Raw genomic sequence first — 12,487 nt, 5'->3', positions numbered from 1 at the left:
ACCCAGCGCGTGGAGAGGCTGCTGGAAGCAATCCTCAGCCCCAGGGTCGTTCTGGCTCCCAGCGAGCCTCCCAGCCCCTCCACCTCCCCTCCACCCGCCTCTTCTTTCGGCTCCGAAAAAGGATCACTCCCTGTTACATAATGGGATGAGCGCCGCATGGATGCGGGTTCTCTTTTACTTAACAATACCTTTTTCGGTCATAGAGCCTTCCTCTCCCCGGCTGCCATTAAACTGACAGTCAGGGGAGACTGATAGTGCCTGGCTCCAGCTATTTCAGCTGCAGAGAAGAGGGGAAAGAGGAGCGTGGTGGGATGCTCCGCACAGAGAACCCATAATCAGCAACAGCGCAGTCACAGCAATCACCATGAGCCCAAGGGAGAAAGTCCCCAAAGGAGAGGGGGATTGGATCTCTGGAGAAGCTGGACTGTGTTCTCGGTGGGTTTTTTGTTGTTTATTCTGCTTTGGGATAAGGGATACTCGGTGCAGAGAGCTAGCAATGTCCACAAAGCCAGCTGCGAGAAGGCTGCAGGAGCAGCACACTACTCACCAAATACAAGCTGGCAGAGGAGTATCCAGCAGCAACCCCCTTCTTTACACCCAAACCACTGACAGGACACCTCCTTTCCACTACCCACCACCTAACCCAGCCACTGATGGGAAGAGGGGACCCTCACCTCCCAAAGAGATGATGCCTAATCGTACTTTGTGACCAGGAACAGTTAGAGTCAGGATGCGTGCCCATCTGCTGCCCCACGTTTGTCTGCCTGTCAGAGACCCTGAATAGCACAAGCTCCCGGAACAGCTTCTGGTATTTTCTCCACCTGTAAAGGGTACCCAGACGCAGTGCCAGCTAGAATGCCAGTGCCAGGGCTGTGCCAGGTCTGGCCGAGCAGCGATCAAGTTGCAGATACTTAAATGGAAGAGAAATATCCCCAAAACCACGCTGTGCCCTCAGATAGGCAGTTGGCAGCAGGTCTGAGCTAGAGACTTCTGGAGCTGCTCAGGACAGCAGTGGCCACCTGGGCCAGCCAGGAGTACAAGAGGTCTCAGCCACCCTTCTGTGTGGATCAGAAACAGGGTGCAATGGCAAGCCAGCACGGAGAGCCCCCCCTTCCCAGTTCTCCTCTGCCACAGAGGCAGGTGCCTGCCTCGTCTTGCATGTCCATCTCCGGCATTGTCTGAACTCTGCTCTCTTGCCAGATCACGGTTTTCAGACAGGCAGACACACTGACTGCTCTCAGGGCAGTATCCTGCTGAGCCCCAGCCCTCCACGTGGGCTTTAGGCTCACTAAAAACCTGCCATCCTTGATTAAAGATGGAGAACCTCTGCCCTAACACTTCTGTTCAGGAGACCAAAGCACTGTCCCAGGAACAGCCTTCTGGGTTGGGGGGGGTGACTCCTCTGAAACAGGGGAGGAAAATGTTCCCTGCAGCAACTCATGAGCAGCACCATCCTCCTGGCAACGGGTTAGTTCACAATGTGCAGCTCCTTCCCCCTGTCCCCTCCACATCTGGACCCGCAGCCTCCTGACTGACCCAGAACAAGAGCAGAGCCAGGGCAGATTTCAGCACAGACACACCCCAGGGGCACAGGGATCATTCAAAAGGTTGTATTTACACCCTGATCATGACTCCAAGAAGCCAAGGGACTTCCCAACACCACCTCCAGACAGAAGTTTGCCTGCAGCACACGTAGGTTCAGCCAGACCTGTCGCAGCGGAGCAAACACATTCATCCTGACGCTGCTCCACCAGCACAACTTGTGGAGCTCCTCCACCTTCCAGAGCCAGGCATGTGCTCTGTGTGTGTATGACAGCTTCTCTAGTGGAAAATACCAACGCCACGTGTCGGTGCTGCAGGCTCCCTGGATGACCGGGACACAGCTTATTAGGAGGTGATGACGTGCCTATTCAAGCTTTCATACCTCTGTGCTTACACACAAGGATCGGGTTCCAGCTCATTCCCCAAGAGACCAAAGCCCATTTTAGAGAAATGGGAGCAACATCCACCTCCTCCCACCCAAGGAAACAGACTGGGAAACGATGGCCAGCAGCCCCTGACCTCAAAGCGCTCCGACAACCTCTGCTGAGGGTCAGCTTAATTTACCAGCTCGGTTATAATGTGCTGCCCTGCACATTCTGACACTGGCTTTGAATGCCTGCGAGAGAAGAAAGGGCACAGGAGTGGGTAAAGCATTGCTCCGAGACTCCTCCTAGCCAAAATCCTTCTGGGAAGGCTTCCCTTTTACTCCAGAGGACCATTTCCTCAGCTAGTGATAGGCACCGACCTACACAAGACGACAGAAATGCTGTCTGTTTGTGTGTCTTGGCCTAGTGCCTCACCACACAGAGGCACTGGCCCCAGAAAAGCTTGGCAAGTACGTACCAGCTGGAAAGGAAGCCTGACCCTAATACATCTGCGGGTCATTGCCCAAGGCACGGGCACCACCGGCCCACCGCAGATCAGAGAGGGGTGCCTCCGCGAGAGCAAAGGCCCTGGCAGGATGCACTGCAAGCTGTTACTTGACAAGTCGCTGTTCCCTGGGCCTGTTTATTCTCCTTTTGTAGAAAAAACAAGCCAAGCTCCTGGGCAGCGAGAGACCAGGAGGCCAACACAAGCCAATATGTCCCTGTAGAGCCAAGGAGCTGGGCACTCTTGCCCTTTCATAAGGCAAGAATCCTCCCATTCCCAGGGCCAGATCCTTTCTTTCCCCTGTTATTAAAGGACAGGAGACTGCCCACTAGAGTTATGTTGCTGCTCACGGGGAAAACAGCTCCTAGTGCAAACCTCTGAGATGTTTACTCTACATACACACAACATCTTCGTTACAGAACCTTGTTGTTTGCTGCAACGGAAAGCATTTATTTGCATTCAGGCTTCATTCAGAGCTGCGTTTTTATCTGCATTCAGAGCTCCATTTCAGACTGCAACTCCAAAGGCAATGCCACCTCGGAGAGCTGTGAGGTTGGTCGCTGAGGCCTTACCTTTGAATGAGGGTCCCAAAGAGCAGGTGGAAGACCTTCTGCATGTTCTCCGTGCACAGCCAGCTCCAGTGATCCATCAGCAGCAGACGAAGCACATCCAGGGCCAGGTCAGCCAATGCTGTCTCAGGGTCTGGCAGGAGGAAGAGGAGGGTCAGATGAAGACAAGTCAGTGCCCAAGCAAACCTGGTGGAAAGCATCATCCAAAACTCACTCTTTTTCCCCACAGCCCCACGTGCTCAGGCTCCTGCCCCAGTCTCTCCCTTTCATTTCCACTTTCATCCAAGCAGGCCCAACCTCCCATCCAAGCCCAGAATGGGGTTGCTCTGATTGCCCAGTTCCTTCTCAGTTAAACGGGGATTATCAAATCCCAGTCCACGCACGGGGATGGCAGTGTGCCCAAAACAGGTGAGAAGGAAGGCAGTGACTGTAGTCAGGAGAAAAGTACATTGCTGAGGACTATTTTCCTGTCTTCACCAACACTTTCCCCTCTTCCAGCGTGCAGTTTTCCAGGCACAAGGCTCCGGTTGGTGTCTGCACGCTGCCATCGTGTGGCAGGTCCAAGTCTCAGCAGCAAGATGGATGAACCACACCTGGATAAACCAGATGAATCAGTTCACACAAAAACCCACACACATGCCCACATATCCCCGGTGACACAGACCTGGGACAGCAAAACCTCTCTCTGATCCTCAGGAGGATGTCAAAGCCGGCAGTGTAAACACATTCTGCTTGCTAGAGAATTATTTTTATGCTGCTTGGCCCCAAAGCATCAGAGCTTATTGATGTACCACAAACCTGAATGAGACAACCATTCCTAGGCCAGAGCCCTGACCCGAGGCTGCCGTGACTGCCCTGTTGGCAGAAGGAGCTCCTGCAGAGCAGCTTCCCCTGCTCTGCCATTCCCTGATGCCTGATCTTTCAACCACTGCCTACGGAGAGCCAACGAGATTGTTCACACGTGATTTACTGCTGGAGATAAAGATGAGAGGGATTCTGGACCCCAGTACCTTCCCTCCTCTTCCTCTCCCTGCTGCGTAGGAGCTGGAGTAATTAACTCCAGGCCATTTCACTTGGAAAAGAGAAGGCATATTTGGTGCCTCTTGCTCTGGGCTATGTGCAAATTACTCCTTGCTTGCTTTGAGACTTAACTTCTCTGTGCAAAAGATGGAGCAGGCTGTTTAGCTCTACCATAACCCCATATAAAGAGCATCCTCAACATGCTCTGTTTACTCCTGTAGCATCCAAGTCCCCTTTCTCAGAGAGCTGCGGGCCAACCTCTTCCAAGAAGTCACCCAGTGAGCAGATACAGACACCAGTTGCCTTTTTAGCCAGCTGCTCCCCAGACTTTCATCCCCCTTACCCTGTCAGACCAGCCTGCCCTGTCGGCTCTGAAGCATCACAGACCTGCAGGCATTTGACATCATTTACGTTAAACTTCCTTAAGAGTTCAGCTAACTTGGCCTGCCTGTATCTCTTGTGCTCTGTGGCCTCCAATTCCAGTCCTGCTCCCCAGCACACCCAAAAGAACTGCAGGCATGTGTTCAAAGATTATAGGCAAAGCTGGTAGCACAGGCTGTTTCAGAGTAACAGACCCATCCTGTCACAAGCACATGCTTTCAGTCACAGCTTGCCAAACTTGAACGACTGGAGTGAAACTTTTGGAAAGTTCCAGCTGATACAGCTCAGCTATTCCAAGAATAAGATTAGAGAACATATTTTTTGTTCACATTCAGGATAATCTCGTAACTGCTCTGAGAGGCCATAGCACCCCTGTGCTTCAGAGGAGGGATCTCTAACCAGAAAAGGAAAATCATTCCTTGAACTGGGATTACATATTTGCTATTCCCACCAAATCTATCCAAACTGAATCTCAAAAGGTCCATGGACATATCAAGGCTAACTTGGAGACTACGAAGAAAACATCATTTGGTCATTTTTCTAAGAGCTTGATTTTTTAACACTGGCGGTTTAAGCAGTGTGTCCTTGAGAAACTTATTTCTGCCATAACTGTACTGAGAACACTAAGGTGAAGATCGACAGTGACACAACTGAGCCAAGACGCAGTTTGCTTCCACTAGCAATAAAGGCCAGAGCAATTGCCTAAGAGGACCGGAAAAACGCAGTTTACTTTCCCTTTAACGAAGGTGCAACAGGCAGGAGACCAGCTCCTCATACTGAAGCTCCTGCAACTGAGCCTGCAGATGTTGGAGCTGCTGCAGTACTGAGGAAGATAAACTGAAGCACTAACAGAGGGGCTGAGCTCACCAGAGTCCGTGTCTGGATGTGTCCCCTGTTCCAGCCCATCCATATCCTCCTGCATGGAGCCTTCCTTCGCTTCTCTGCCTCCCTCGCCTTCGGGAGCTTTGCTGGGGACTGCCTCCAGCAGCTTCTCCTGCTTCTGGATGAAGGACTCCATAGCTGCCAGCGACAGGGTGCCAGAGACCTACAAAAGTACCACAGCAGTGAGCTGCACCCAGCCTGAGCTGATCAGACACACCAGACAGCCCACCACCACCTGGTTTGCACCTTGCTGTGGTTTTACCAGCACAACTACTGCCTCTCTGCAAAAACCTGGCGTGCGGGAAAAGGCTGCAGCAGCCACAACTCTTGTGCACGTGGATTATTCTCAGGCAGCAGCCGAACAGGGTGATGATTCGGATCATGAAAGGACTGTGAGAGGGATCTGAACTTACAGCGCTGCCCTCCCTGATAGAGTACACGATCCTGTCATGCGCTTCGCTCACGCTCAGCACTGGAGCAATTTTACTGGACGAGAACCTCAGCCTGGACCTGAAGAGGAGAAACACACCAGAGTCAAGGTTTCCTCCACAAACTGCGAGTGAGGAGTTTCCCAGCCTCAGCCAAGAACCTGGATCAGCCTCCTCTGTCCAGTGTCACATCCAAGCTAAGCAGTCTGACTAGACCTAAAGTGGTTCAAAAAAAGCATCTGCCCCCAGGATAACTAAGGTGGCAGTAAAACTACACAACAAAAGCTTTAAAGCACTTTTCCTCAACTACACAAGCGCCTAGCCAAGGCTTTCTGACATCCACCTTCTTTGGCAGGTATGGGACACATAAATTTTCAGGCAGATACAGGCATTTCTGCTCAGTAAGGTGTGAGCGTTGCAGCATACACAGGAGAGCATTCAGAAACACCTCTGAGAGGAAACATACCCAGCAGGACTGGGAAATCCAATCGTAAACACACACACACAGAAAGGAGGATACCAAAGGGCGTTTGGAATTGTGGGACAAACTGTAAAATAGCCTGTTTGTCACTAAGGAATGTCCTTTTCAGCCCAGATGCTTCAAAACTTGTACTTTTTTGGTTTGTCTTTTTGTCCAAAGCAGCTTTTTCTAGCAAAACATCTCTTTTCTGGAAAAAAAAAGCCATACTCATGCAGAAACCTTCCCTTCTGTAAGGGAAGAACCACTGATGAGCACAATGAGGCTGGTCACTGCCAGCAACACCAAATAAACACTTGGTGAGCAACATACATGCAGTGACCTTAAACACTACTCCTAAATAAATATTCAGATGTTTGCTGGGCAAGGCAGCATGCCACTGTGTGAAACACGTGGGAAAGGCAGGAGTGAACCTTCAGGTATACAACTTACAGATGTATTTTGCAGTGACTCACCACATATATAGTTCATGTGCATGTTTAAGGGTAAAAAGCAATTTTCCAGCAGCATCAACATCTTTGCTGGCAAGTGCCACTGTCCCATAGGTCCCTCAGGAGGAAACCCACCTTCTGTGAAAAGCTGAGAATTCTTAGAAAATCCTTTATACAAAGAGGAACTCAAATACCCTTGCTCAGTATGTGACAGAGAAAGCAATTTGGCTACAGTACAACAGATTATCCACAACAGGTAAAGCATCAAGTCTTTCCCCACAACGGAGTCGGCTTAGGCACGAAATCCATGTTGTGCATAAAGCATGGGGGAAGCTGGGGGAGCCCTTACTTGTTAGCCTTCTTCCCGTCTGTCTGAGATTTCCCCTCCACTTCAGACTCGCTAAGATCCTCTGTCGGGCTCTGGGGCTCTGACCTGGGGAACGCCGTCTTCAAGGTGTCCACGATGGCATTGACAACAATCTGCAAAAGCCAGCAGTGCCATCAATTATTGAATATATTTCTATTCCTTGAATGTGAATTAAGAGTTTTCAGGCTTGCATTCTCTCTATTTTTCAGGATAAACTCCCCTCAGGCTCTTTGAGATGGACTCCAACTCTTCCTAGCTTTATGGCTTTCTGGGCAAGCTGAGCCCAGCTACACAGAAAGCATTTGAGTTTTTTGGCTACTACCACACAGACACTGAAGCCCAAGAGGCACGTCTAGGTGCAGTTGCAAGTGGCTCAGATAACCAGTTTCCCACTTGTGTACCTTGTCTATCCTGGAGACAACGAAGGGCTTCTTGACGAACGCGATCCTGGCGTCAGTGTTCAGGGCGAGGAACTCCTGTACCTCCTCACTGTTTGCAATCTCAGGAACCGCACACAATTGCTGCAAGGAAAGATGTAACTTTAGGTCTTCTTTGAGTTGACTTCCCAGCTCAATCATGTAAAGTGCTGGGGAATAGATCTGATGTGCTCCACTGTCAGTACAGAGCTGTCCCAAGCACTGCTTTCCAGCTCACAGGGGCACATGAGCAAGCATCTCACCTTCAAGAAAGATTCTAGCAGACTTTTTCTGGCTTCCACTTTATCGCTGTCCATATTTCCGAACGGGAGATCAGGGAACAGTTTCTTTGGGCCTTTGATATCTACAAAGGAAACAAATCCATTAGCAAGCTTGAGAAAACTGCAACAGGTGTGTTAAAATCTTAACGCTCTCATGCTTAAAACTACCGCTACACACTGCCTGGCATCAGCCCAAGATAATATGCCCCTCAAGGCAGGCAACCTGAATTAGACCTCAAATCCATACAGAACTTGCATTCTGCTGGACTTCATATCATCCGTATCCGTGCCTTTGAAGTTCAAAGAAGCAAGAACACCAGTTTAGCACAAGGACTCTAGATCACTCAAAGAGCCCCCAAAATTCTCAACAAAGCAGTTTTCTGGCCAAACCCTCGGATTTGTCAGAACCAAAGAATTATGTAGGAAGAGGCTAAATTTAATGAGGCTTTATACATAAGTAACATTAGAAGAAACATCGTTTTCTTTTTTAAAAAAGCTTATGTTCAACCCATACTAGTCTCCTTTCTTACATGGAGGCAACAGATACATGCAGTCACTGACTTTTCAGGAATTTGCGGAGCTCCGGTTTCTCCTCCAGTCTGGTTTGGAGGTTGAGGAACTCCCGGTAACGGCGGTTCACGGTGTGGTAAGCCATTTGCTGAAGGCTGCCTGCACTCTCACCCTCCAGGGCTGTCTCATACTGAGGAGGAAGGCAACAGACAATAATCCTTACCCCAAAACATTCCTGATGTGCTATGGTCCTCGTCGGCCCCACAGTCCACAGACCCCACAGAGGCCCCATCCAGCGGTTCCTCACACTGACCCTTCCTTGAAGAACAGCAGCTGCACAGCATACAGACCCCTCAGCATGAAAACAAAGGCTACAGCTCTCAACCAGCCCCATGCAACCCTTGGCCACGAGTGGGAACCCCTATCCCGCCCCCAAACAGCCACTGGAAAAGCCACTGTGGCCAATAATCCCCCACTGCCAGACAAAATTGTTGTTGAGCCACACACAGAGCAAGTCCCTGTCTCCAAAACCACATGTGCTCCCTTGTCAGGGCAGAGAAATTGGAAAAGGGGTGACAGACGGGGGAGCCTTTACCTTGACGGTGTACAGGGTGTAGGGGTGGAAGCCAGTCCCGCTGTGCTCTCGGGCAGTGATGGTCCCAGTTATCCGCAGGTTCTGGATGACAACTGGCCCGTCAGGGCTGCTGAGGGGCTCAAAGCTGAAGGTGCTGATGGAAGCCGTTGGGGAGGAGGATGAGAGCAGGGGCAGAGTCTGCCCAGGGTCTGGGGGACTTTGTGGTGGGCCCTCTGCTGCCCCCAAATCTTTCCCCAAGCTGGAAGGCCTCTGCGAGGAGGATTTCTTGGGGACAACTGGGCTTTCCTCTTCCTTCTCCACTGCTGGGTCGATCTGGATGTCAGGGCAGGAGCTCAGCACAAAAGCAGAGGCGGGAAGCAGGCCAGCATCCGAGCTGGTGGCAACGCCCTCCTCCAGGTCCCCCACGCCATCCTCTGAAATGGCTGGTCCCTCCAGCACAGTGGAGGTGTCCTGGAGGGGTTCATCGAGGAACTCCCCCGCGGGTGATGGCACCAGCAGGTCCGTGTCCTGGCCCGCATCAGGCATAGGGGACTCCAGCTCCATACCCTCACAGGGGAAGAGGGAGCCCAGGGCTCGCGGGCGGAGGAAAGGCTCCTCTGTGTGGCACAGCCCACTCGCCATGTCCTCTCCCTCCTCGCCAGCAGCCCCTGCCTCTTGCCTGGGCACCTCCGTGACCCTTGGCGAGGGGGGCAGCCCAGCAGGAGCAGCGTCCGTGTGCACCACGAAGGGCAAGAAATCAGGCACTGGGGGTGCAGGGGGTAACTCCTCACCCCGGGGCTTCTTGGAAAAAGCCCCAATGAGGAGCAGGTTGATCCAGTCAGGATCGGCCATCTTCCTGATGGCTGGCAGCAGCACATTGCAGGCGACCAGCTCCACCACCACAAAACGTCCCGTCCGTGTTTCCAAGTGGGGCCAGGGCACCAGCGCCCGCAGCAGTGTCTCCACAGCAGCCCGGGCATAGCCCACCTCAGCTGCCGGGCTGCGGAGGGCAGGGTGCGGCCCCACCAGCCGGCTGTACTCCTGCCACAGGGTCCGGTTGCCCTCTGGATCGCCCCTCAGGTTCTCACGGGCCTGCAGGTAGCTCTGCAAGTGATGGCCACAGAGGAGGAGAAGGTGGCGTGCCAGGGCTTGGCGGTCCACTCGTCCCATCCTCCGCCTCAGCTCGGCAGCCAGGCCCATCATGGCCTTCTCCACCTCAGCCTCGAAGGCCGGCTCGTTGCTGACGGTGCAGTACCAGGAGGCGACGAAGTCCCGGACCACTTTGTGGACGGTGCTGGCGATCTCCCTCTCCAACCACCCCTTGGCCGCCGGGCAGTGGGGCTGGGGCCGCAGGGAGCTGACAAAACGTTCCAGCCGCAGCCGCCGACCAGGGGGGCTGAGGGCCCGGGGGCCCAGCCAGCCTCCCAGTGCCGCCAGCACCCCGCAGAGCAGCCCCAGTGCTCGCAGGTCGAGCAGCAGCTGCAGGGCCAGCAGCCAGCCCAGAGTGGCCACCAGCACCAGCAGCACCCGATGGAGCCCTGATGGCCCCTGGCCTGGCATGGCGGGGCTGGGCAGGGGCAGCCGCCCCGGAGCTCTACTGGTTGGCTCCTCAATAGCCACCACGGCCTGAATGGCTGGACACTGGGGCCTGTCAAGGCTTAACTGACCGGTCTCCTTCACCGGGCACCGCGGCACAACCGACCGGGCTCCTCACCAGGCACCGGGGCTTGTCGGGGCTCAACCGACCAAAGTTCTTACCAGGCCCCAGGGCCCAAACTACCGGGCCCCTCAGCGGGCACTGGGGCTCACCAGGGCCCAACCGACTGCGCTCCTTTACTGGGCACCGGAGACCAACCGGCCGGGCCCCTCACTGGGCCCGGGGGCTCATCAGGGCCCAACCGCCCGCGCTCCTTCATGGGGCGCCAGGGCCCAACCGACGGGGCTCCTCACCAGGATTCGCTCTGCGGGCAGCGGAGCTCACGCCGCTGCGAGGCACCGGGCCGTACCCTGCCCATACCGACACAGGACCCTCCCCTACCAGACTCACCCCCCCGCCGGGCCGCTCTCGGTGGCGGAGCCTCCCGGGGGCGCCGGCCGCCACTTCCGGCTCCGCTTCCGGTACGTCCCGCGCCGAGGAGAGCGGCCTGGCGGCGGCCTGGCGCCTTCCCGCAGCGCCCCCTGGCGGGCGGCGGGCGCGGGGGGGACTCGGATGCCAAACTTCAAGAAACTTTTCCAAAATTTTTGGCGCGAGGCAGGGCAAAATGTTTCCCTCCCTCCTCCCCAGTTTATTTTTTTTTTTTTTTAATGCATTGTGAAAAGCGTGCAGCCCCCACACTGGGTTTATTCTGTCAGTCTTATGAGCAGCAAAAGTTTATAGCGATGCATTATTCTTACTTATTTTTTATTAATATTTTTTCGCATGCGCTGAAAAAAGGAGCATTGAATTTATTAGGCATGCATTAAAAAACAAAAGTTTGCGTCTCTGCTCTTTAAAAAGAGCCTGGTGGTGGTGAAAACACTCACTCGAGGTGCTGGGTGCCCTGGAAAACACCCGAGTCTAATTAGCCTCGTTAAACATTGCCAGAAAAAAAAAAAAAAAAAAAAAAAAAAGAAGAAAAACGAGAAAAAAAAAAAAGGCATATTGGGGGTCAAACGGGGATGAGGATCATCACCCATAGCCTGCAGCAGATAATTATTTGGGAGCAAAGTGGTGGAGCTGTGGGGAGCAAGGGGCTCTGTGGAGGGGTGGTTCTGGGGTGGTTCCCTGGGAATGGGGTGAGCTCTCGCTCACGGTGTTGGCTTTGGGGTTGTCTTCAGAGGAGTTTAGACTGTAATGTTTTGTGGATGTAAAAAATGCACCTGGGTTTTCTTCTGTTGTGACTAAGGAGGTGGAGAATCCCTGTTAACCTCCATTTTCTCTCTCTAAGGGGCTTCCCAAAGACACTCACGGAGCTGCTGGGGACAGGACACACAAGAGGAGACACAAGGTGGTGGCAGGAACAAGCGCTCTGCAAAAAAAGTCAGAGGAATTTTTAAAATTCTCTCTAAGCTGTGTTGGGGGGGTGGAGGGTGAGGGCAGGGGGCTCCTCCTGCTCTGTCACTGGGGACCTTGCTGGGTGCATCTGGGTCCTGGTGGTTGGAGTGTTGTGGGAAGGTGATGCTGCAAGATTTGTTTGTCCTGGGTGATGCTATTTGTTAACTATGGAAGGGTTGTTTGGGGCTGAGAAACTCCCCTGGCTGCAACGTACAAAACCTGTCAGGGTTTTTCTGTTTCTCTTTTGTGTGTGGTTGCAGCGCTTGAGTTCATTTGAAGAGAAAAAAAAAAAAAACCAAAAAAAACCCCACCAAAAACAGGAGGCAGAGGATGCTCATGTCTGTGGGAGCTGGTGTTGGGTGAATTCAGGTGCTGCAGATGGCGGGGCTGGGGAGCTTGGTGTGAAATTGCTCATTTCTGAGTGAAGAATTTGGCAATATTGTAACAATTGCCCAAAATATGTCAGTTTTGAGAATGTTTTCTCGCTGTGGGTGGGTACAGCAGAAAGATAGAGCAGCAAGAAAAACTTGGTTTAATCAAAACCTTCCTCTTTCAAAAACGATCCTTTTGGGAAAGATTGTTCACAGGGCTCCTTGCAGCCTGAACCCATGGGGAAGCAGAGGCGGGATGCTGGTTTCTGTAGTGGCATCGCTGCACATCCAGGGGCGTTTCTGGGTGTTGGAGCTGTTTGGGTGCAGGGTTGT

At 53.0% G+C, this 12,487-nt stretch overlaps 1 protein-coding gene across 1 annotated transcript in view; it reads right to left on the bottom strand.

The window, feature by feature from the left end:
* The window catches only part of SNX19 (sorting nexin 19), a 23,292-nt gene extending 12,295 nt beyond the window's left edge, over positions 1-10,997 (bottom strand). Inside the window, exons 1-8 of the mRNA XM_074927382.1 lie at positions 8,771-10,997; positions 8,227-8,365; positions 7,648-7,748; positions 7,370-7,489; positions 6,951-7,081; positions 5,678-5,774; positions 5,250-5,427; positions 2,985-3,114 (exon numbers count right to left, since the gene is read on the bottom strand). Coding sequence (XP_074783483.1) covers positions 2,985-3,114; positions 5,250-5,427; positions 5,678-5,774; positions 6,951-7,081; positions 7,370-7,489; positions 7,648-7,748; positions 8,227-8,365; positions 8,771-10,309 — 2,435 coding nt within the window. The 5' untranslated portion in view covers positions 10,310-10,997. The remainder of the gene's footprint in view (positions 1-2,984; positions 3,115-5,249; positions 5,428-5,677; positions 5,775-6,950; positions 7,082-7,369; positions 7,490-7,647; positions 7,749-8,226; positions 8,366-8,770) is intronic.
* Between the last annotated feature and the right edge of the window lie 1,490 nt (positions 10,998-12,487).

This window comes from Athene noctua, chromosome 26 (genome assembly GCF_965140245.1).
Source record: "Athene noctua chromosome 26, bAthNoc1.hap1.1, whole genome shotgun sequence".
Classification (NCBI taxonomy): Eukaryota; Metazoa; Chordata; class Aves; order Strigiformes; family Strigidae; genus Athene; species Athene noctua.
This window is presented reverse-complemented; position numbering and strand designations above follow the sequence as displayed.